A 23,894-nucleotide genomic window follows, 5' to 3' on the forward strand; every position below is an offset into this window, starting at 1 on the left:
GGATGGATTTACACAAGGAAACGACGGCTCAAGACATCGTCGCGAACCATCTAGAACAATGTCGTGCGTGCGTTGTCTTCTTTGGACGACTGAAGCGATGCGGAGTAGTACAAGTACAAGTACACTCACCGTACCGAGCGAGTCCGGAGTAGCGAAACATAGGGCAGTGCAGGAAACACGTGTCTATGTCCGTGTCCCATGTTCCGTGTCCCATGTCTCTCGTGTTGGTCGTACTTTGGAAGACTGAATCTTTCCTGTGTCAATATCTCATACTGGATTGGACTCGTCGTCCACGGGCGGAAAGATCTGCTTTCTCGGCCGGAGGAGGGAGAAACGATACTCCGGAGGAGACACCAAAGCAACATCTCGATCGACTCGACGGTCACACCGCGGCATCACCGGCACTCTCCACGTCCATCCGTTCGCCGTTCCTCGCGAGCATGTGAAGACGGATCTAGGATGATATCAACAAAGGCCCCATGCCTCGTTGTTGTTGACACACAAGACGAGTGTTACAGGGAGCACCCTGGCACCGAACGGAGTACGGAATACGGGTGCGAACCCTTGCGAAATTTGATCAAGATGTCGACATTTGTCTCGTCTCAGGTATCCGCCCTCGAACACTGTGTTGCTATGAAGACAAGGGCACTCGGCAGATTCAATCGGCGTATTGTATCACGACGGAACCACTCGCTCACCCTCCAAGAAGCCAACTCAGACAGAGAGTCGGGCCGGTTCAGAAGACATTACATAAGCGGAGGAACCAGCTGGTCCAGCCAATCGCGTGATGCCCGAACGGCTGGATGAAACAATGGCGTTGAGTAAGGGATCGATGATCAATTTCTTTCGACATGTTTCATCCTCGAGCACTCACGGACTGTTTTCAAGGCGGTAATACACACCACGAAATCGCTGAGCAATGTTTTGGTCGGTGCATCTGCATCGACGCCTAATCAACATTTTATGTCAAAGGGTAAACAAAACGAGACTTCTATTCTACCGCAACCAACCTTCCTTCCCCAATGTGGTTAATGCAGCGCTCGGATCCACAGGAGGCTTGAAAGCAAATGAAGGCGGCCCGGCGCGCGCAGTCAATAATCAGACAACCAGCATGGCTGCTGTGCGTGTTGATCAAACGAATGCTCGATGGATAGTTGTGGTGGTGCTGTCATGTTTCAGGTTGGCCCTAACCCAAAGTCTCGTCTGTGGGCGTCTAGCGTCCTCGCGTCCTCGCTTCTCGGGTGGCTTGAACTGGTAACCATGGTTCAAGATGTGGCTGTTGCGGAGGCCAATTTCCCACTGCAATCATGCCATACCAGTTTCAGATGTTCAAACTTCACCACCGCACGTCGCCAGGCCCAACTTCCGAAAGGACACGTCAAACAGCTGTTGAGAGCGCACCATCACGCCTTACTCTCGCTTAGTCGTCCTCCAAAATCTTAAGATGCTTCTGGCCATCACTGTCGAGAAATCACGAGTGCGTTGCTCATGCTCTGTCATATCCACTCATCCCAGTCTCTTGTCACCTGCTCCGTAAAGTCTAGGTTTCGACCATAGACCCCGTCCGCTTTGACCTCTTTCCAACTGTCTCGTGGTTCAGGTGCCAAAAAAAAGCCACAGTCATAGATCATCGCCGCCGGTGGTTTGAGAACATCAAAGCCAAAACCAGTCAATATCTTGTTCATAGAGAGATAGGTCGAGTTCGTAAAAAGCCGTAAAATTTCCTTCCTATCCTGTCGTCTAGTAATCTGCTGCCATCCAAATCTGGGGTTGAAGATTCTCTCTGTTATCCATGTTAGGAAAATTGCTTCCATATTCAATACAGATACACCGACGATTAAGCGTCGAATTAACTCGATCCTCGCCAACCGAGAATCGCCAACGAATAAGAATAATGTCGCACACGAACATTTCGTGCATATGGACCCGAGTCAGACACCGCATCTGACATGGCTGAAAAAGTAACACACACTCGACCCACTCCACAATTCTGGCGTCTCATCTCCGGCCCAACTAGACGGCACCGCTACCGCGTTTCAGACTTGTACCCCTCATATACCGAACGGGGGTGGTCATCGCTTGATCCACTGGTCGACGAATTAGTAAGTTGCCTCCTTGGGCCTGGTGCCGCGCCACCAGCTTCGTCCCGACGTTGCTGTCGACTACTAGGCCGCGGAACATGGCGACCGCCCAAGTCATGATCGCGCATGGAAGCGTCACTGTTTTGACGCGAATGCCGATCCGAGCGGTGGCGGTGTCCGGGCGAAAACTCGCGCTCCCGAGACGATCGAGATGACATGGGCAGTGAGGGATCCGAAGTTGGTGCAGGGCCTGTATGGCCTGCTGCGACTTTACGCTTCTTCGGTGAGTGCTGGTAATCAGATCTCAGGTGGGACGCCGGAGGTTGCGAGAAAGGTGACCCTTGAGTGCTTTTCCCAGAAGTCGTCGGAGGTTGTCCTCCAGATGAATGACTTGGGGGCGTCCAATGGTGGAAGAAAAGCCCAGGTGTCGATGATTGCTCAGACGAGCCTGTTTGGGGGTGTTGTAGTTGATGAATAGACTGCCGATTTCCTTGTACCGTTGCGGAAGTGGGAACGAATTCTGTAGTATTGAGCCGCGACAGGCTAGAGGTGGCTCCTTGAGGGCCGGATAGAGAGTTACGACCGTGACTTGGTGCTTGCCCCGGCTGCGTAGAAACGAGACTCTGTTGAGGCTGCGGCGGCGGGATCGATCCATAGGGGTTGGGCGGAATCATCCTACTGTCCCGATGGACGTCTGGAGATATTTGTTGCTGTTGCTGGAGCTGTTGCTGCTGTTGGAGTTGCTGTTGTTGAGCCTGGATTTGCTGCTGTTGCTGCTGGTTCTGAATACTCAGACTGGCGAGATATTGTTGCGCCCACTCCAATGTATGGGCTGGCAGGTTACCGCCGCCAATTCCAGCAAAGATGAGAGGAACCATGGGGGGAGGAATACCGCCTTGAAGTGATTCCCGCAACATGGTTTGCTCGATACGTCTTTGGTCAAGACGTAGACCCTCCTGACGGGTCCTTTCCTCCTCTTGCTTCCGCCGGTCTTCCTCGGCCTTCGCGTGAAGCCAACTCCGCATCGAGTCATCCTGTCCGGTCCATTGGGACGGAGGGGCAGGAAGATGCGCCAGAGGAGCGGGTGGTGCTGTTGCGTGGCCACGATCCGGGGGCGGCAGACTTAGTGCAGCGGGTAGTGGCAGCCCTCGATGGGTATTGTTCATCCTCGAATCTTCAAAGAACGAAGAAAGAGTACGAGGTGACTCGGGAGGGGAGTACGTTCTTGTCGGCGGGGGTTTATGATAGCTTGGATAATCATGAGGTTTAAAATCGGTTTGCATGGGAGTGGGAGGGCCTGGTCCTAATAACATGAGGGCGGTTGTTGAGGTGGTCGGTGGAAACAACGAACAGGTATGTTGACGAGCATGCGAGCAGTCCAGTGACTGTGCTTGGGTGTTTGAAAGGATGTGAAAGCCTGGGTCTCGCTGGTCTTTGTATACCACGACAAGATGCTTGGTGGATTGAGAGTGTTGTCAATGACGTTCGGGAAGAGCTCATGCGTTTGGAGATATGCTTTGACTTTAAGACCAGGGCAGAGAGTCCAAGTGTCCGGGAGTCCGGGCGGTGGAGGACTATGCTGATAGATTTTGATCGAAGCGAGGGGTGGCAAGGACTGGGATCGTGAAGCGTGGTTTTTCCAAGATCTTAAGAAAAAGATGAGCCCTGTCGGCTAAGCAAACAAGACAAGTCAGGAACCAAGCTTGCCAGTAGGCGGCCTGGTTTTAGTGTAAGCTTTGTCGTATTGTCGACACTTTCGAGCTGGATCCGATCCGCAGAAGCAGGGACAAGTTACAACAGAACGTTGGCCAGAAATCCAATACACTCCAGAGCAATAGGTGACTGGGCCAGGTCAGAGGTAGTGTGGCTCAGGAACGATACTAGTATGTACGGAGTACGAGCAAGTGACAAGCGGTGGATCGGAGAAAAACAAACGGGTAAAGCGCGAGACGTAGCAGGGTATAGAGGGTAATCCAGGATTCCTGGTTTCATCGAGGGGAATGATGGAAGCGTGATGGTTGTTGGTGGAGTCGTTTCGGTGTGGACTGTAGGGAACGGGTCCGTCGATGGTGGACCCTGCACTGGACTTGTGTGGTCCGTCCCAGAAGCGAAGATGGCGGAGACAAAGGCGCCGGTCGACTCTAGAGGCCCGGGGTGTGGCAGGTGAGGTATGTACTGTAGACACTGGAGAGCAGGGGCGCGTAGCTTTTCGTACAGTAGGTCGATGAGCACATCCAAGGATGATGTTCGCGCACGCTGATCTAACGCTGTCACTGCCTCCCTGCCACGAAGTCGGAGAATAAGCAGGCGGGAAAAAAGTATAGTGGCCGATCGAGATTGACAGCATCCGCAGTGTGTGCGGTCCATCACCAAGTCAGCAAATCCCCCGTCTCGCGAGCTTTCAAGTTTCATACCATCGTCCACGGGAGATGAAGCAGGGGACGAGGGATATGATGGCGGTAATCTGTTGCTACAGTAGCTACCCTTTCCACCCCAGCACCGATTAGACAAGTGGCTGAACAAGATCGAGAGGGGACCGTCAGAAAGAGTTCCTAAACCGTCATACCGTTTGAAAGCAGAGTGTCAAAAGTGGCGCAAAAGGACCACAAGGTTCAGAACGGTCGAACGACTTCCTCGACGTGTGGGTGGCAGACCAGGGTCCAAAAAGTCGCTAGGGAGCGACCAGCAGGGGCCAGGGCAGCAACCAGGACCAGGGCAGCACAAGCTGAGGCATGCCAGAGGACGGGACTCATGGCGCTTGCCGATGTGGGATGGAGAGGGAGACGGTGAGAGAGAATGAGCGGGAATAGGCAGAGGGAGGGAGAGAATGTGGCGGCAACGAAGAGGTCAAGGAAGAATTAATTGTACAGTAGCTACTCTGTACTCTGTACGCTGTACGCACTTCACTCACGAACTCACGAACTCACGAACTCACACAGTGTCTACTCTCCTCCTCTGTCGACAAATTCATTGCTGCGCTGATACTCGGGCTCGTTCCTTTAATTCCTATCTCTCCTTCCCGGCCGTGCTCGTCCTACCTCTCGGTGACATCTACTCCATGGGCGTGTGCGGTCTGTATGCACGAGAAGGACTGAGCTACAGCTGCCAAACCCTCATCGTGCCACAGTTCGGTTCGCCGACCCATGCTCCTGGCCACAAGAACAAAGATGTCATGACCCTCCAATCTACGTCGTTTACCACCCTTTTGACTTCCACACTGCTTCGAGAAACCCTCTCCTCGACCATGGAAATCCAAGGGTTCCATCTCGGTTCACGGCAAGGCACCTCTTACTCTTTCGCCTCCTCTTCAGCTCAGCTACCGCCCAAACTGTCGCAGACCGGGACCTGAAAGAGGAGGAGAGCGTCTCTTACTGGCCGTCCTTGGATCGACCCATTGCCTAATGCAGCCCTCGTAGCCTGCCGTGCCGGTCCCAATGCGTGCTCCGTGCTCAAGTCCGTCAGACGTGCGTTACAAGAGACGAATGGCCTTCGGTGGGCTTGTCGAATCGACTTGCCTCACCTGAGCCCGTCAAGTAGAGCCGGGGGGGCGTTACGAGTACGGGTAGACATATGGACCATGGTCGGCTCAGACGACCAACAGTGGGCACTGGGAATGCTGTCCACGCGCCTTACACGCCATGCCAATCTAGCCCATGGTGCCCGAGTAGGCGTTGCCTATCATGTGTTCATCACCACCTGAGACAAGGAAGATCTTCGCGCCGTGGGTCGTTCGGGCGCTGCGCCATGCCTACGATGCCCGTTCATCAGCACTACGGACGCCTATCTTTTCCCTTATTTCATCAGTTGGACATAGCCCGGAGGCTACTGATCCCGGCACGGGAAGGGCACATGGCGACCATCTCATCGCCATGCGACTGACTCCCTTGACGTGCCACGAGATAGAGAACCGATCATTGCCTTTTGCGGCGAAAAAGGGACCATACCTCCGTCATTTTCAACCCTGGTTTTGCATCAACTTGGCCTATAGTGGCCCTATCCAAGCCTCTACCGACCTGCCTATCCGAGTGGTGGTTTGACGTCCCAATCTCCCATTTCCAGGTCTCCGTCAGAGAACACGCATCTGGTGGTCAGAGGAATCATGCTTCTGTTCGGTCGATCGAATATGCAGATCGACTTAAAATCTCCGTTACCTGGAGGATTCCCATGCATGCAACGTGCACGGAGCTCCGTCATTGCGGAATACAGTACACCATCTGTGTGCCAGACTGAAACTTGGATAGGGTTACGACCTCTGTGATGTTGGTTCGTTGCTGCTACAGACATGTGCTGTCACAGAGCCGGTTGTGGCCCCAACGTGGACGTGTTCTCTGATTGCTAGCCTCGCAAAAGATTGAAAGGACCTGATCCCAGCTTCAAGCTACTCATGTGTCACAAAATGCGTCGCCTCCACTGGAGAATGCAACAAGTGGCTGCGCCTGGCGTCAAGCAAACATTTCCTCCGCCCTGGAGAAGATTCTCTGAGCAGATCTGCAGTATTAAACTGACATCCACCGTTATGTTCTCGCCTCTCGGTGTGCTACAGCAGCTGCTTCAGGAAGTGCTGAGCTGAGCATTAAGGTAATGCTACCAGAAGTGCTCGTGCGAATGTTCGTACAGTAGTCTTCACCAGAATGAAATGGTGTCCCTGGCACTTGCTGGAAAACAGCAGCACCGGGCAACCCCGGACTCTCCACTAATACTTGTTGTTGATTGTATCACCATGGAAGCTAATTAATCCACCACTTTTAATCCGCTCACTACCGGTTTGAAAGATAAATCTAAAACTATGGTACTGGGTCGATTGCGAAAGCCAACACGGCAGAGAACTCCCAATATTCTCTACTGAGAATGGCGGTCGGTCTATACGCACGCGGCACTCAGGAATTGTTGTTGCGTCGAGACAATCCATGGAAACCCAATTTCCAAGGAGACACGTTTTGGAAGAAAAATGCTCCCAACTTGCGATAGTGTGACGTTTCCCGAGGACGCTCAGAGCCGTGCAAAAGCAGGCCGCCAGCGAGCTTGATCTTAAACCTTACGAGGCACTTCGTGATTTGTCTCCCGCAGGAAGAGCAACCGAAGTATCATGGAACCCGACTTGTGTGGCTGTGGTCGATTTGCCCTGCAGACCAGCCTACGAGTACCGAGATCGTCGCCATCGCTGCATCTAAGTTAGAGGATCTAAATAGGGGAAAGCCTTTCAGTGGCGTCATCACACCGGGATGGTGAAAGGTCCGTGTTTGGGTTCCAAAGCCCCCCGAACGATGCCCAAATGTGATGATGACCACCCACGTTGGTCTTAATAAGTCTCTCCACGGGAAGCGAGGGCAGCGTTCCAAACGCCGTTCAGAGCCACCGAGTACAATACTGCTGCTCCGTCCATGTTCCTCCAATCTTAGGACCGAGTCACCGAGTCAGTCCTCACGAGCCACGGCAACACAAACAAAAGAGTTCTAGTCAGAATTCAGGGCTTGCCCAGAATTTCACGTAGTGTTGTTTGTCAACTATGTTACCGTCCTAAGGGAACACAGCTTCTCGTATGCATCCGGGCCCTCTGAAGTCCCCATCATCCGTCTCGCACTCCTCGCAGGTTTTGCTCGAGCCCATTGGAGCCACAGTCGCACTCGATCCACGCCAAGCATATGCCAGTCTTGATCAAGCACCCATGTTCTGTCGAGTCACTCCCGAGGCCTCCCTAGCCAGGCATAGCCCTTGCGACCCGAATATGTCAGGCTGTGAACCCAAACACGGGTCAGATCGACAACTCTCAGGCCATGATCTCCCTCTCTGATGCCCGGATTGGGATGTTCATGATGCAGGAGGCGGCAATGATAGCCAGGAAACACCCCGTCGGCCATATGGTTGAAGGTTTTCTCGTGGTTGGTGCCTCTCACAGGAAGAACCACGTGTGCTCTTAATCCTCGCTCGCCATGTGAATGGGTGACAACGATCAGCGCACGAGGCTACAGGGATTGTTCGCGTTTTGGTCTAAGCGAGCCCTTGATCATCGTCTCTCCATACTTGAACTCCGTTACAGTTTGTGCTTCACTCCGAATTCTACGCTTGTCTCAGATATGAGCGAACGATTCCAGTCCCCCCGTCTGGCGACCTGCCATATCGTCGCCGCCGTGTCACTGGGACTAGTCCACTCGGTCTCTACAGATGTCGCTTCAGTGTCACTCTTGTCTAGGAAACCTTTGAATTGGCACCTCTCGTCCTGCTACAGCGCTTCCTTTTGCTCGGTGTATGGAGGATATAAGAAAAATTTCCCTAGCACACCGAATCATCACCTTATGGCGCGGACTTTCCATGCGATGAATTTTCGCTATGCGCGACAAATTCGCGCATGTCATACGGTAATCGCTTCTTGTTCCCAATCCCTCCAGAGGTATAAGCATATAATTCTTCTTCTCAGCACCCAGGATGTGCATGGAGATTGTGCAATTTCCACCATATTACGCCAGTATATGACGACGCGTTGATTTCATCCCGGGCCTCTTCTCTTTGCCTCTTCTACGCGCCATCCGTAACTGCCAGCCCAAACACTGCAGGATACTCTTTAGCGTGACCGTTGCGGCTCCGTAAGGTCCGGAGAAAATTATTATCGTCCCTGCATGGACCCGCGGGATTCCATACTGGACCTAGGTCCATCTGAGAGTCCCAAGGCCGCCTTTCCCCCAAACACCGCTGGCACTTCCTAGTTCTCGTATCGTACCTAGGTGTTTGCTGTCGCATTCGACGGCAGCACGCTCCCACCGCACCACTAAGCCGCGCGTTAGCCAGCATATTTCTTCCATTTCCTCCAGCGCTTACGGACTTGCTACCTTTTCCACTGGAAAATACGAGGTGGGCGTCCAGGGAGTGACTTGCGTAGCAGCTGAGCCCCTATGCATCCCTGTAGGAAGGGTCGCATTACCATGCTGCCAATGACCCTTTTCTGGACAAACTTCATGCACAACCTCTTAAATCTACAGGGCGGTGTGCTCCGAGCTCGGTTGTAGGATGGCTTCGGTCTAAAGATCTGCAGTTCCTCGACATGTTCTTGCATGTCGGTTGCAGCCAAAAGCTGTCAACTCGACTCCCCCGACCAACGTTGCTCCTGCTGACCATTGACCAAGAGTACTCTAGGCAGTCGATCCTTCCTCATCCGACCATCAACTACGTAAAGGGCTTCAGGGAACATGGAGCACCGCACAATTGCTGTTGCAGCGGCACTATGCCCACCCTGCAAACCAGGGTACAGGGGTTTAAACTGTGGGCGAACCCCTAGCCACAAGCGACCTAAGCTACCGTCGACGACGAGCACGCCAGGCCGAAATGCTCGAGAAGCTTGCTAACATCATTTGTTCACTTCAGAGTTCAAGACTAAATCCTCGTCATTGGCATTTTCACGTCGGCGGTGGTGCAGGAAAGGGTATAGTTCGGACTGGGGCCTGTCATGCACAGCAACCAAGGCAGACGTGTTCAATGACCCAAGGTGGCTGGCAAGTGACACGAGTCGCTCATTCAGCATCTGTATGCGAAATTCGTTCCCCCGGTGCCCGCCCCCATCAACGTTGACGACGAGCATTACCTGCTCGGGATTTTTTTTTCTTTCTCTTTCGGCCTCAGCGAAGATGCCCGACGAAGGCAGGAAACCCACAACGTCTCAGAATCGTTGCAAGTCAACCTCACCTTAAACACTCAATACGGGATATGGTTTCAGTGTCTTCCGGCCGCCTAAATGCCCAGCAATGCCATCTACCAGGTGGTTCCTCGCTTACTGTTATTGTACGAATAACGAAGGTAAGCCAACAAGCGAGCTCTGCTGTACGGAGTAAGCACTTTCGAGAAGGTTTCGACTGAGTTGTTTCCTCGCCCTGATATGGCTATGGAGGACCTCGTCAGAAATAAGTGGAGATGGTGGCCGACATCGTTGTCCTCGGGAGCCATCAGAAGCATCATTTGCACGATCAAGACTGTATTCCCAGAGAGAAAAAACTATCTCCTAGACCCAATGTTTGAACACACCTGTTTCCGTCTCGTCTCGTTTCATCCTCGACAGAGCTGAACGCCCTGTTCAGTCCTGCTCAGAGAGGCCCTCGATCGATGACATCTCTTACCCTGTGCGATTCAGACGATGCTGCTGCTAGCTCATCGACTAACAGCGTCTCGCATTTGGCGAAGTGGAAACCTGGAAAGTGTGGTGTCTTTTTTGCATGTCTTAAAATCCTTTTTTCTCTTTTCGACCGCATACAGCGAATCGCCTGTCTTTTCCCACTATCACTAGGTCAGTCCAGTTGCCAAACTACTGCCGGGGCTTTCTGTGCATCGCCGAGAAGGTGCGGATTATTCTTGCGGCACAGACAGCCCACAGCATCCAACAGAGACGGCCTTCTATTCCTTGGGTGTGGTAAGGAAAAAGCCCAGGATCCCAGGTCGACAGGCATTAGCGTAATACAGGTTTGGTCTGAAGCAAATCGTCAAGGACCTCGTACTTTGTCTCAACCAAGTAGTCGTAATGACCGTTTGGGGAACGGGATTCGAGTTTGTCTCGGCGGGTTCTCTTTCCGGGGGGGGTTGCTTGCTTGACCTCTCTAAGCCTATGTTTTTGGTATATTTCAGATTCTGGTATACTCGACGCAAAGGCCGCCTGCACGGCCTCAAGAAGGTGGCGATGTTTTCATTGACAATGTCACTGGAATTTTCTTTTGTCGAGCGACGAGTTTATGGTCCCTCACCTTTGAACATGCATCATGTAACTAACCCCTTCTGTCCCACGTCGACGGATTCAACGCCCGGGGGGGTATATCTAGTCCTCCAGTCACTGAAGACGATTGCCTCTGCTATTGCGTCGCCTCCGTGCTTCAGTGTATGTCCCTCGTTGCCGTGAATTCTCAATGTCGTGCACGACCCACGTCAACTTGTATCCCGCTGGTCGATTCGAGGCCCGTCCATCTGTGTGGAGGACGTCTGTTCTCTCTGAGCGGCGAGCAGTATCCGAAGGGAAAAACCAGGCCAGTGCCCGTTAGGATACCTATACTTTTTGTACAAACCAGGTTGGGAGGGCTGGCCCCGTGGTGTTACTGACTGTGGACGGAACGGTGCGTTAGGAGTCGACCTAGGACAGACAAGACGTAAAGGAAAGACGACATATGACTTTGAGAGAACTTGGGATACGTTTTCTTCTTGTTCTTCTTCTTCTTCTTATTCGTTTCCAGACGCGCCTCCAGAGACCACCACCTTCGAGCGAGAGACTGACCTACCTGTCTGATGTGACGTGTCGGGGGGGTTGTATCGATGTCACGGTCCTTGGGAATTCCGCCGCTCCCACTCCCGCTCCCTCCTCCTGATCGTGCTCCTGCTCCTACTCGCTCGCACCCACTCTGTTGTCACCGACCTCACGATGATTGTGTACATGGGTGCGTTCGAGGAGGAGGCGGAGCAGGAGGAGGTGTGAAAGAGGACTCCGAGTGGCGAGAAACCTGGAGATCAGGACAAAGAAAGACCAAATGTGCTTGCACACAAACTCAACCTCAACCGTGAGCGAGAGACATGCCTCGATACCCTCCAGTACACACAGAAATACACACAGGCACACACACACAGACACACACAGACAAACACATACCGAGAGGGAGAGGGAGAGAGAGTGAGTGAGAGAGAGAGTGTGTGTGTGTGTTTTGGTGTGTATACGTAAAGCAATGTTGTACACAAGAGCTCTCTCTGCAAGAGACCTTCGGTATGACAAAAGGTAGGTAAGTCAAGAGTCAGTTCTGTATTGACCAGATCTCCAACCCACAACAGAACTTAGTATAGTACTAATGCATCTTCAAAGCAAAACGAGAAATGATACTCTCCTTGACGGTTCAAGATGAAGAACACGGCCCTCACGGCACCGTTACCCAACTTACCAACTTACCATCACCGTCACCATCATCACCACCACCACAACCTAAACGGAGCACTCCCTCGATCCCTCAAGACATTTGAGCCGTCTCAAACTCTCCGAGTCCCTCCCCATTTACCTGACAAGACATGGAGGGTCTGCAAGATTATGCAGAGACGCTGGAAGAAAGACATTCATCAGAGACCAATACTTTGACACTCTCTTCTGCGTTCACCTATACCCATCACAATGAAGGAGGCAGGCAATGAGGAAAGTGTCGGGAGGGAAAAGCCGGGTCGGGGGTCAGAGGACAAGTTAGACACCAGAAGTCGGAAAAGAGTGTTGTTCGGAGCGTCGTTCTTTTTCTCCTTCTACCTCGTAGGTGGCGTGGAAGGTGAACAATGCAGGAATGGCATGAACCAAACAGACATTCCCGTGCCATTGCTTTGTGTGTTGAAGAATGGACGGCAGCCAGGAATTTCATTTGGTCTGTTGAAGAATGGTCAACCTGCCACGCCGACTGTGTGTTTGACAGTGCCAAAGACTCGAGGAGGTTTCCCTGTCTCCCTGCTTCCCTCGTACTGCGCGACAAGCATAAACGGTAGGCGCGCGCAGGGACGAAGATGGTGATGGAACCGGTCAGTCAGCTTTTGAGTCTGTGGCATTGATGCCGACGATGAGAACAGTGACGCCCGCGGCCACGGCGCCGCTGATACATATCAGAGGACTGCTGTTCAGAGATATGCCCTCTTGTCTCTGTCTCTAGAGTCCTTCGGCGCAGAGATGACCTTGCCAGCGCGGCCCAGCCTAGGATACCCTGACCATACCGTGGCTGCACTGTTTGTTAATGAAATGCGTATGGTCCTGGTGTCTTACATCTTGACTCGCAATCTGATGCTTCTGAACAAGCACCTTCTTTGATGCTTTTGGTCCAAATCGATATTTCCTCAACCTTAGCTATCGCAGGTCTCATCCTCCTTCGCATTAAAGTATCCTGAAGTGGACCAGTCGAATGGCTTTTGTTCCCTCGCACCCGGTTCGTCCCATGCAACCCAGGAAGGAGGATGCCAGTCTGTCTGGCACTTGACCAGTTCAGGCGGAGTGGTCTTCCATTCCATCATCGGCGTAGTCGACGAACTACGGAGCTTACCCTAGTCGCGCTCACTTTCCTCGATGTTGCTGTCATCGACATCCACAACGACATTGACATTGACACTATCAACCGTATACACTTGGACCTCTTTCACCACGCGCCCTTGCTCGTCGGAATCCGCCAGGTTGACGCTCGGGATGACGGCGGTACACCCGTATCCGTGGCTTCCACAGGTCCTTGCAGGACAGCGTCGTTTCACCCATGTAGCAGCCATGTCCGTACGAGGCACGAAAGCGGATCTTTGTGCTCGAGGAGCGGTTTCGCAGTAAAGATTGTCGCTCCGTTCCAGCACGCATAAACCTGGATGGGGAGCTTTGCGTCAAGGCCAGCTTTGGAGGCCGGGTCGTTCCAGAATGTGTTTCGAACAAAGTCCCACGCGCCCGGCTGGGGCATTTCGACGACCAAGTCTCCGTTCTTGCCGCGCGACACCCACGAGTCGTAGAAGACTTGTCCATCGTCTTTCCAGTCCATGGCGCAGACCAAATCAGCGCACCGGAGTGTGTATTGGTAGAACAGCTCGAGAATATCGTCGGGGCAGATAGCGACGTCGTTGAGAAAGACGACGATGGTGTTGTCTGCGACGTAGTGGGCGGGCTGGTGGATGAGGGGGCCGAGGGTGAGGTTGCGAAGACTGGCGAGCTCGGTTATTCGGTCGTGGCCTGGCTCTAGAAGGTTGATGGGGCTTGTGCCAAAGTAGTATGTCACTACCGTTGCTTTGAGATGAGGTCTTAACCTGGTCAAAATCTCGGTTGTGCTGTCATCTGAGCGGCTTCCGACGACGGATAGGACACAGGTCTCTGGGTCGAGGACTCTGAATGCTTCGATGATGGAGCCGAGGAGCCGAGGCAGGATAGGTGCACATTGGTATAGATTCAGAGCGAAGAAGTAGTGCTTCTTGGTGCGCTCCTTCTGCGCCGAATGTGCTGCTGGATGGCGTCGTAGCCTGTCATATCGGCCGGGACTTGTCGGTGGACAAGTAAGGCGTTCGAATGATTTGTCGTTCCGGTCCAAGATGGCCGATATGTATAGCTCGACAGCCTGTAGTCTTGCCTCATCGAAACCATCGAACTCGGGCGGAACCTACGGTTGTTGATTCACCACTGAGCCTGCTGCTGTAACATTCAGAGGCCGCTCCCTGGAGGTGGAGTTTGCCATTCTGAAGGCCCACGTGCTGGAGGTCAAGCCATTTGAAACTTGGCCTGGCTGGAGTTGTTACAACAAAGATGAAAGCGAGACAAATCAGCAAAGCTGTTGCATATAGGACATGCATGGGTGGCACTGACGCCTTGGGGATCGTCGTCATCATGCATCTGGTCTGTGTTCATTCATCTGATAGACGTGCCTCGCTTTGACCTACGACAGGATGTCAAATCAGCTCAGGCGAACAAATGGTGCTTTGGAAAATTTGATAGACATCAGTCGCAATGTGTTTCCAGCAAATAGTACAAAGGCTCAACGTAGTGCAAAAGGACGCCAGCTCCTTTTCGAACCCTGCCGGATTGGATATGTGCGGGCCCGGCGTCTGCATTGTCTAATAAGTTGTACGTCCTGACAAAGCGCACAGAGACGCTTTTCGGCGGAGTGAGTGCTTGGAGTGGACCATACTCAGCGGGGTGGTCGAGGTCAACATTTTTTCAATCCCACGAAAGTCTGTTTGACTGTATACCAGTATGCTCTTTTGGGACATATTTCCATAGAGGTTTAAGGGGTAGCCCCTGAAAAGTCAACGCACGTGATACTATCGGATCACCTTCCTCATTAAGAATACACTTCTCATCGACTTTTCATATTGAGAGTATGAAAATAGGTGCCAAAGCCTATAAGTCCCCCCAATACCACCTATATAGGTATAAAGATGCCCACCCTTAAGTGAAACCCCTTGGCTTTTTAGGGTTTCTCCTCTCAAGGTCACAGACAACCTCGCAACTCATATTGCGATTAAGACCTGTTTGAGCAGCACGCGCCTGTCGTGGTGAAGGTCTGACGAAGGCTTTACGGCAAAGGCTTCCTTGTTAGGTTCTCGATCTGGAGGGGTTAGATTGCCGTATCTCCGCTCAATTCATTCGCGAGGATCTGAACGTGCTTCCGTTTCTACAGGGACTTGGATGGAAATAGAATACCCAATGTGAATGCGTGAGTGTGAGTAATGGTAGCTCCAGGTTTGAGCGTCGACTCGACACCTGTACAACCTGTTCGTTCCAAATGACGTTGGCGATGTGCCTGGCGAGACCGTATCATCATGCTCAAATGTGTGTTTGCGTGATCGAAAGGCTTTTCACAAGACTACTCATCCCCATCCGCGTTGCGAGCGGTGAAAGCAAGGATCATGAAAAGTATGACTTCCATGGTATCTTGGAAGGTTATTCTCACACCACTCGGCCAACCAACGCAGACCAATGCGTGAACAACTCGGGTGCAATCGTCCCTGGCTGATCTGCTGTATCACTTGACTGTGCCTGGGACCAACTAGCCGTGGTGGTGTTGACGGAATCAACTACCTTCTTCGCCAGTCTTAGAGTTGGAGCTGATACAGGTTCGTGCTGGTGTGAATCGATAATTTGCTCAAGATAAGTCGCACCTTCGACCACATTTGCCTCTGCCAGGGGTGCCGAAGTGACGTCAATCGCAATTTGAAACCGGTAAGCCAACGTCAAGAATAATAGGTATCTGGTGGTTGTTGATTGGTAGTGTTTCCGAGCATATTGACTGCGAAAACTGCCTGTTTCTGAGCGAAGATGGCTGCCCCAACTGATCAATTCGGTGAGGAAGACACGAAGTTGATCGATCAATGCAACTCTGTCTTCGGTGCTCCGGAGCAAAACAACTCCGGTGATGCTTCTGAATATTCCCGGAGCACGAGCTAGGATCATCCATAGCTTTATTGCTGACTCGCTGCGTTTCCCAACTTTAGATGAAGGATCTATGCAGCGGTGCAGAGCCGATTGCCATTCCGGCTGCCTCAGAAAACAATCAATGTTGGCAAAAGTAGCCTCCATAATCTACTGATGGTGAGTCCGGGACACCTAGAACGTGGATTTTCACCTACCATACCGCCAGCCTGTGTTATGAGCAGATCTCTCTTGACCTCTGTATTGATCCTGTCAGGGCCTAATGCAAGCAGCACCTCGAAAGCGCCACGTGCATGCATAATCCACCCATGGTGGCTGCTGTTGTCTAACACCTGTTCACGTCAATATACGAGAAGCTTCATGGAGCGACTTCCTCACCTCAGAGAGAAGCAAAGTCAGAGTTGCGTACCACACAGTCCAGTCGACTGAGCTGCTAGAGGAAAGAGCGAGGCTTAGGCTCCTCAAAGCACGACCGTAGAGTTTGTCAACCTCAAGCTTATCCGACTCTACTTGCTCATCTCCAGCTAGGCACAGGCGAATGCGCCCAGCGGCACAATCAATGGCATCATCTAGACATTTGCTGAAGCCATAGCGCTGAGGCAGAATCTGAAGCGCCGACGGGCTACTCAGGCGGAACGCCTTTACCCACCTGGCAGGGTTCGCAAGTAAGTCAACATTGACGGCATAATCAAGAAGCTTCACAGTGAGGTCAGGCATCATGAAGACAGACATGGCCGGGGGGGTGGGCCTCCCGTTCGGTTTGAACGACAACGCAGGGGGGATAGTCGTCATCCGCAGCTGATCCTCAGACCCATTTTTGGAAACCTTCGGAGCCTGCGGATCAAAGGCTCTGAGTTCAGGCTTTAGCAACTTCTGCCTCCCCGGGTCGTTGGTCGGAGGAGCTTGCACTTGATCACTTGCTCTGAGACTGGACATCAAGAAGTCGGGGATTTGCAATGTGTTGACCTTTTTCCCGTTGCCGTTGGCTTTCCGGGTCGCCGCACCCACTTGTCGAGAAACCCGCCGTATCGTACTCCGGTCCGCCTCACTTAAGCCGCGAGTGTTAGCTCCATGGTTGATGAATGAGAGCTCCATGACGATGAGTCGAGTGAATGAGAGCGGGGTGATTGCGGAAAGATGACTAAGGGTGCTTGCTGCAATTACCGAACTGCTGCTCCTCCAGCAGATTGCACAACTGTGAGCAAGAGGTCACAAATGCCTCCAAATGGTATTTGATGTCTTCCGAATGGGAATAATGCGGTACCTGGCAGGGTAGAGACCGCGTAGTTATGAGAAGATGTATCGTAGAGATTAGCGGTGTTGGTCAGCGACAGGGGTACAACTGCCCAGAAGCGGCATAGCGCGAATATGAGGCTTAGATGCCCTTGACACCCACTGTCTAGCCTCACTATATGTCTGTACCTTTCCCCCGGAGACTTCTCGCTGCCTTGCTGAAACCGATCACATCCTGTTTCGGGTATGTGTTGGTTTCCAGGAAGAAATCAATTGTCTACTGTGGTAAGGCGCAAGTCTCGAATGTCCAAATGCTGGGACCACGAAGCTGCCATGTCTACGTATAAAAAGGTGAAGCACTCGCCGCAACTGACAGCCCCATCTCAACAGAATCTTTCGCACTCTGTTTGTACCTGGTGTACTCTGATTCAAAGCCAACTCCATCGTGCGATATCTGCCCTACAACGTCAAACATGGTCCTAACCAGCCAGGAGCTTCTTCAACGCCACGAGTAAGACTTCCTCCAGCGAGGATGTACTTTGGCTAAATCATCACAGGGCCAGCCTCGTCAACTTCGAGCCTCTGCCGCTCTTGTCTGAGCTTGAACCAGCGCAGATGCCCCGGATGTTGATCAGTGAGCACCTATTGAGCGCCAAACGGTTTCCACCAAGTCTGACATGCCAACAGTCACTTGTGCAGATCCTCGATGCATCCCCGAGAACATCTTCAACCTGCACACCGGAGGTCAAGCAGCCGTGTTCCATTGCAACGAGACAGGGCCACTGACACATCGCAGAGGCGGTAGTGTACCGCGTCCCGGGAGGCAATGCTCAATTCCTGCTGGAGCACGTTCTTTCGCTTGACTCCCTGCTCCACTTCACGGAGTGCATCATTGTTCAGCATACCGGTCAGTTGGGCTTTGGTCGCCCGCATGAATACGTTGGGAACTCATGACTCGGCTTTTCTAGATTGTGGTGCGACCCATTTTCGGGATGACAAAGTCAAGGAAGGTCTGAGAGAGCGAGCACCAGACCTCGAGCAACAAATTGAGGGGTTGAAGTTTGGCGAAATCACAGGGTAGGTCCTCCTTGGATCTTCACAAGGCTATCAGGATGATGCTAAGATTTTTGTGCACAGATCACTTGATGAGAACGTCAAGAAAAGCATTGATTTCTTGCGGGCGTCTGCGTTGGTACCCGAAGAGCTGAAGGCGAACACTAGGGGGTTTGTCTTCGACCTCAAGACTGGAAATCTCAAGGAAGTCGATGTCTAAGAATAAATGGCGCAAGAGAAGACCGGGATGGAAGAGTTGGCAGTCAAGACATGATGTAGAAGAAGTGGAGGACAGGCAGTGAAATACAGAGCGAGAAATGGTGATATCAAATTTACTGAAAGATCGACTTCGACAAGCACTGCAGGCACCATGCTTACTGCAAGTTTAACTTAGTGTGCAGCATTGTGACCCTTTGTGACTGTGAGGCGAATTTCTGTCGACGCCTGACCCACTGATCATAATCATCCTCGCTTAGATTGACCGAGCTCAGTAGTCCACCTGTAGGCTATTGTATACTTGCCCAAGAGTGGTGGGCAAACCTTATTCCGACTTTCGCCTAAGCCCTGAAAGCCCCCTCCTTCGTAAAGGTCTGGGATGTCCATCATTTAATTTTCTCCTCGTCGATGTCGGCCCCCAGAACAAAGGCAACGATGGCGCTTGCCACAGGCAACAAGAGCCTATGCTTAGACTTGTGCCTTTCACTTCGAGGATGATATCTCGCTCGTGGCTGTAACCCTAGTATCCCAAATACCAAAGCGCCGTATCAGAAAAGCAATAGGTTGAAGAATCTCCAGAAGAATCGGCGAGGACGCGCGAGAGTCTACGCCTTAATGAAGTTCTGGAAATGACTCATCGCGGCCTCGAGGATTCGGGGTTCATAGCCCTGGCTCTTAGCATTCTTGATGAGAGATAGCTGGTCACCATCCGTTAGTTCAAATGCACAGTTATGAAAAGAACGAAGTACTTACCACCTTGTCTGAAGACCCTCCAAATTTCTCCTTGGCATATTTCTTAAACGCCGCCTCAATGCCATCCACATCATCAAACGCTCTCGGAATGACTTCTGAGAAGATGGTACTGCCACCCGCGGCACCGGCGATCAAGGTGAACCATTGTTTTCGTTGCTCCGGGCGCATGAGATCGAGAGCTTGTGCAAAGCTGATTGTCTCGAACGCGGAAACGAGATGGATAATTCCATGTGCAGTAGCCAAGTCCTGGATCAGGATGTCTTGCTCGCTGGCCGAGACGGTAGGCTTGCCGGCCAATTCAACGACCAGGTTCTCCCTGTCAGATCCGAAGCCAAGATAATATTGTACGATGCAGCTGTCGTCTGCCGTAGCATGGGTCTGCATAACGTCTTTGAGAACGTCACTCGAACAATTCAAGAGCGGTAACTCGACGTTGAGCCTACTCTCTTCGTCCCGGATGATACCAACATCCTTGTTGATAATAAGGGTTGCAGATGCCATGGGCGGGGTCGAACTTAGCATTCTGGGTCCGCGGTTGTCCAGCATCCAGCTCCAGCCCACCGGATTTTTGCCTGACGTGTCTTTCGAGACGATGTAGTCGTAGAACTTTTGCGTGTCGACACCGTGGATGGCGGCCAAGCCCATGATCTCCGATGCGGAGGGAATATGGATGCCTGCCTGAACTTGGTTGAGCGCTTTGGCAGATTGGCCAGCACCCAGAGAGCCAGGAATGATGAATAGCGTCTTGCCCTTGCTGGCCACGTTATCGAGAACAGCCCTTGCGTCAGCTTGCTCGATGTTCTTGGGACTGTCAGAGGCCGCCATTATTGTCAACGTGCCATTAATGGATCGTGCCGCTCCACCAGACACTGGCGCATCAATCAACTTTACGTCAGCACGCTGGAAGTCCTCGGTAAGTCTCACGCGGACGGATGATGGCTCCGTTGGCGGGATCGTGGCATGAATTATAACAGTACAGTCCTTAGGCAGGGCATGGACAGCTCCGACTTTCTCATCAAATAGCGCGGAGTGGACATGGTGGTGATTTGCAACCATTAGACACACCACTGAGACGCCCCGGACTGCTTCGGCCGGGGACTTAGCGGTGGTTGCTTTGGAACCGGGTATCTCGTTACACGTCGATTGCCATCGATCCAAGGTCGGGCCGTATATGTCGTACCCTACCACTGGGAATCCTGTTCGCACGAGATGTGTCGACATGGCGAAGCCCATGGCTCCGAGCCCGATGAAGGCCACCTTAGGATAGGCATTCGTGGAGGGAGTGATGGCCATTTTGACTGCTCGAGACTGTCGCCTGCGAGCTGGATCTGGCTTCTGGGCAAGTGGGGGTTGAAATGACGAAGACAGAAGGTATCGCAAGGCACCTGATCCAAGAGAGAACAACAACGAAGTAGAGGATGAAGAAGTTGAGTATGAAAACGAAGAAAAGTAAACCTTCCCGTCACGGTCGATATATTGTTTCGATCGGCATTGTTCAACGCTCTCGGATGGCCACTCGACGGCGTGAGCCGGCCAAGCTCGCCGACGCCGCCGCAGAACAGTTGCGGAGCCGGACGTGCATCTTTTTGGGTTTGGTTTTGATGCTGAGAATCAAAATCTTCAAGAAGACGCAACTGCCGGCTGAGACGGCATCATCGGCATTGATGCCGTTCGGCGATTTGCGGGGGATCGGAGGCATTATCACGTGACTATTGTCCTCAGCCCAATGGAAAGTCTCCTGCGTCTGACGAGATTCACCGCGACCGCCTCAGCAATCAGTGACTTGTCAGACAGCGCCGGAGCTGGCACTGGAGGTCTCGTCGGGGTCTCCGTGGTTGAAAGAACCCCCTTCTCCTATTTCCAGCCCTCCTGTTGTCTCAAGGCGTCTCTTGCTTTCACTCGCAGCCGAGAACCTTGAGACCTTTCAACCGAGACCGGTGTAGAGTGCCCGACGCAGGTTGAACAGAGCATCTCTGTAATGGTAAGCAAACAATACCTGAGCCAACTCTCTCCCGGATATGCATCAACTGGCGAAGGCAAGACAAGGCACAAACTCAACCTCATCTATTCTGACCATGCTAGCGCAATCCTGTGTGAAATACGTGGCGAACCTAGAGAACTGTCGTTCCCAATTAAATCGTCTGATCGACTAACCGGTAAGGCCACGCAATGAGTTTGCCTTATTTCATACCGGGGTCTAATACGAACGGAAAGGCAACCTTACAGTTGGGCACCTACAAACGAACGAACCACTGCTCACCAACGCCCCGGAAATAGGCAATCATGCAGAGTACCATTTGTCGAGGCACAAAAGTTCTTCCTGAGGCTCGCAAACGAGAAGTTCCAAACATCGTGGCCCGGCTTCAAGGGCGCCATGACCAGACTGATAAGCACCCACTTCCCCTCCTCTGACTAGCTCAGCCTGATCAGCAATCTTCAGTCCTCATGTCTACAATGACTACAACTTGACAGCAGATGCCACCGTTCTTGCCCAACGTCAGAAGTGTTTCGAGAAGCAGACACAGCGGCCCCCGATCTATTGTGTATAGAACCACCGACAAGTCTTTCATCTTGTCAAACGAGAGCCTCAAGAAGCGCACTTTCAAGCGCGGCTTCGGTTCTTCAACCACGATTTTCGACCTTTCTGCTTCCACAGATCTTACTCAGTTGCCGCTACAGACCCCATCTGGTGAAAAAGGTTTCGACAAGTCCGACATGAATCGCCAGGGAGACCAACGAGATAATCTCAGGGATGGGAGCAGCGGTCGTCCTCACAAATCAGGACGCAAGAAAGAGCAACAAGATCTTGATGACTACGACCCTCTCGTTTCGGGTATGAATCCGCTACAAGAGATTCCAATCTTGCCTATTTACGACCTGATCATGGTACTCCAGCAGCGAGGAATCACCGTCAGGCTTACCTCTGCTGCTGTCCGTGAGGCAGCTGCACAGGGATTCATCAACAGGTCGAACGCCGTCAACGGGGACCGTATCAGTCCAGAGATAGAAAGGACAAGTCGTCAAGATACCCACAACATCAATGTCGCTCTTACGGTCTTGCTGAACTGCGGCGCTGACATCGACTTTGGCCCGCTAGTTCGTGAACATCGACCATCGTCCATCAAGTGTACCACCTGCGGCGAGACCTTTGCCAACCAGCGAGAAAAAGATGAGCATCGGGTTCGCCGGACTTGCGAGTATTGCGATGATGACGATCCGTACACTCACAATTGTCAAACCAAGTTTGATGACCACATACGCCGAACCCACAATATAAACCCACACAGACGTATGCCATCTCATAGTGGAAGCGACGCAGGCTGGGGAGGCGGAGGCCAACGAAACTAGATCTGCGGGATTGTGTTGATGCCGCTGCCTCTCGCTTTGTGTATTTTTTCGCATAACTGTATGATCATAAAGGGACAGTCAAGGAGGCTTTTCGGATCCACTAGAAAGAAGCATGTCAGCATCATTTGAGTATCGATTGCTCATGATCACTCAAAGTCGAGGCCGTCAGTGCCCGATGTGTCCGTGTACTTGTGTAGGGATTAAATTCAGACCCCAAGTGCCACTTGACTTGGACGTTTAATTAACGACGGATGATTCTCAGATCCTCTCTTCACCATTCACCCGGGAGTAACCACGCAGTTCGTCGGGCTAGTGAGGCGCCTTCCACGATCCCCAGCGCCGGAACGCGGAAGTCAGCCTGCTGCAGCCTCTAATGTATTAGCGGACATAGGAGGGAGATTTTAGAGAGGCGCGGATCCTGGATGTGACTTGTTGAGGATGTACAGCAGATGTCTGAGTTACGGTAGATGTTAGAAGACCCTCATCGTAGTATTCTTCTCGTACAGAGAGAGTGTTTTGTTTTCGGAGGAAACCAAATCTCTTCTCACGAGAATCTTCCTTCTCAGCCTGGTCTAACTACGATCCCCCCCGATCGCCGAATCCCTGTTCCCCTTTTGACAGTTGGATTTCGATCCCGGGTGAATCCCTGCACTCTACGTCATTTCAACACCACCACCACAACCACCCGCGTCTTGACCTTGACTCTTGACTCTTGACTCTTGTTGATCGTCATGTCTACTCGCACAGTACTCTGTGTACTCTGTTTTCTGTTCTCTGTGCGAACCACTCACTCCCTGTTCTTTTCGCCATCTTCCAACTTTTCCGGCCCTTGACACAGAGCGGTTCAAGCACACCTGGTATGGGCAGTGATTCGTCGCTGCGGTCCGCGTACGTTACTCGTTCCAGCCACGAGACAGTCGAGCTCATCTGGCACGTTACGAGTACGAGTGCCACATGCTTGCTTTTCTGGATTTCGAATTGTCCACATGATGCCATCGTGCTTCTCGTATGCCCTTTTGGATCCAACGTTTTCCTTTCCGCCCTTCAGGTAGGAAAACGGGACCCTGAGATGAGATTTGCTGCCCTGGTGTATTTATTTATTGGTATCCTTTAGTCTTGTCATGTCTCCTGTCCTGTTCTGACCATCTACTCTGATCGGCTCTGCGCACCAAGTCCCAGTTAGAATCTTTTTGATCCTCTGTTTCTCTTCCTTCTCCTCCCATTGTCTCTAACGTCAGTATATCCTACGGAGTTACATCACACCACACCACCTACAATCCCACACGCCCCCGTACGAGCACATACCCAGGACCCTGTAATCACCCCAGGGCCACTTCCAA

General features: G+C 52.2%; 6 protein-coding genes across 6 annotated transcripts; 2 read left to right on the forward strand and 4 right to left on the reverse strand.

Annotated features, from left to right (window-relative positions):
- Window positions 1–2,026: 2,026 nt before the first annotated feature.
- Window positions 2,027–3,394, reverse strand: PV08_11425 (uncharacterized protein; the record flags this gene model as incomplete). The annotated part of the gene is made up of 1 exon (XM_016385733.1): window positions 2,027–3,394. The coding sequence occupies one exon, from the start codon at window positions 3,392–3,394 to the stop codon at window positions 2,027–2,029; it is 1,368 nt and encodes a 455-aa protein (XP_016230677.1).
- Window positions 3,395–13,100: 9,706 nt separating this feature from the next.
- On the reverse strand, window positions 13,101–14,405 carry PV08_11426 (uncharacterized protein; the record flags this gene model as incomplete). Its single annotated transcript, XM_016385734.1, has 3 exons — window positions 13,101–13,278; window positions 13,332–14,140; window positions 14,187–14,405. The coding sequence occupies 3 exons, from the start codon at window positions 14,403–14,405 to the stop codon at window positions 13,101–13,103; spliced, it is 1,206 nt and encodes a 401-aa protein (XP_016230678.1).
- Window positions 14,406–15,468: 1,063 nt separating this feature from the next.
- PV08_11427 (uncharacterized protein) lies at window positions 15,469–17,046 on the reverse strand (the record flags this gene model as incomplete). Its single annotated transcript, XM_016385735.1, has 3 exons — window positions 15,469–16,101; window positions 16,149–16,283; window positions 16,330–17,046. 3 exons carry the CDS (start codon window positions 17,044–17,046, stop codon window positions 15,469–15,471), a joined length of 1,485 nt encoding a protein of 494 aa, XP_016230679.1.
- A 611-nt stretch (window positions 17,047–17,657) lies between these two features.
- Window positions 17,658–18,457, forward strand: PV08_11428 (uncharacterized protein; the record flags this gene model as incomplete). Its single annotated transcript, XM_016385736.1, has 6 exons — window positions 17,658–17,695; window positions 17,742–17,818; window positions 17,872–17,928; window positions 17,981–18,091; window positions 18,153–18,261; window positions 18,322–18,457. 6 exons carry the CDS (start codon window positions 17,658–17,660, stop codon window positions 18,455–18,457), a joined length of 528 nt encoding a protein of 175 aa, XP_016230680.1.
- A 601-nt stretch (window positions 18,458–19,058) lies between these two features.
- Window positions 19,059–20,499, reverse strand: PV08_11429 (uncharacterized protein; the record flags this gene model as incomplete). Its single annotated transcript, XM_016385737.1, has 2 exons — window positions 19,059–19,151; window positions 19,207–20,499. 2 exons carry the CDS (start codon window positions 20,497–20,499, stop codon window positions 19,059–19,061), a joined length of 1,386 nt encoding a protein of 461 aa, XP_016230681.1.
- Window positions 20,500–21,681: 1,182 nt separating this feature from the next.
- PV08_11430 (uncharacterized protein) lies at window positions 21,682–22,554 on the forward strand (the record flags this gene model as incomplete). The annotated part of the gene is made up of 1 exon (XM_016385738.1): window positions 21,682–22,554. One exon carries the CDS (start codon window positions 21,682–21,684, stop codon window positions 22,552–22,554), a length of 873 nt encoding a protein of 290 aa, XP_016230682.1.
- Between the last annotated feature and the right edge of the window lie 1,340 nt (window positions 22,555–23,894).

The sequence above is a fragment of the Exophiala spinifera genome, assembly GCF_000836115.1.
Source record: "Exophiala spinifera strain CBS 89968 unplaced genomic scaffold supercont1.9, whole genome shotgun sequence".
Classification (NCBI taxonomy): Eukaryota; Fungi; Ascomycota; class Eurotiomycetes; order Chaetothyriales; family Herpotrichiellaceae; genus Exophiala; species Exophiala spinifera.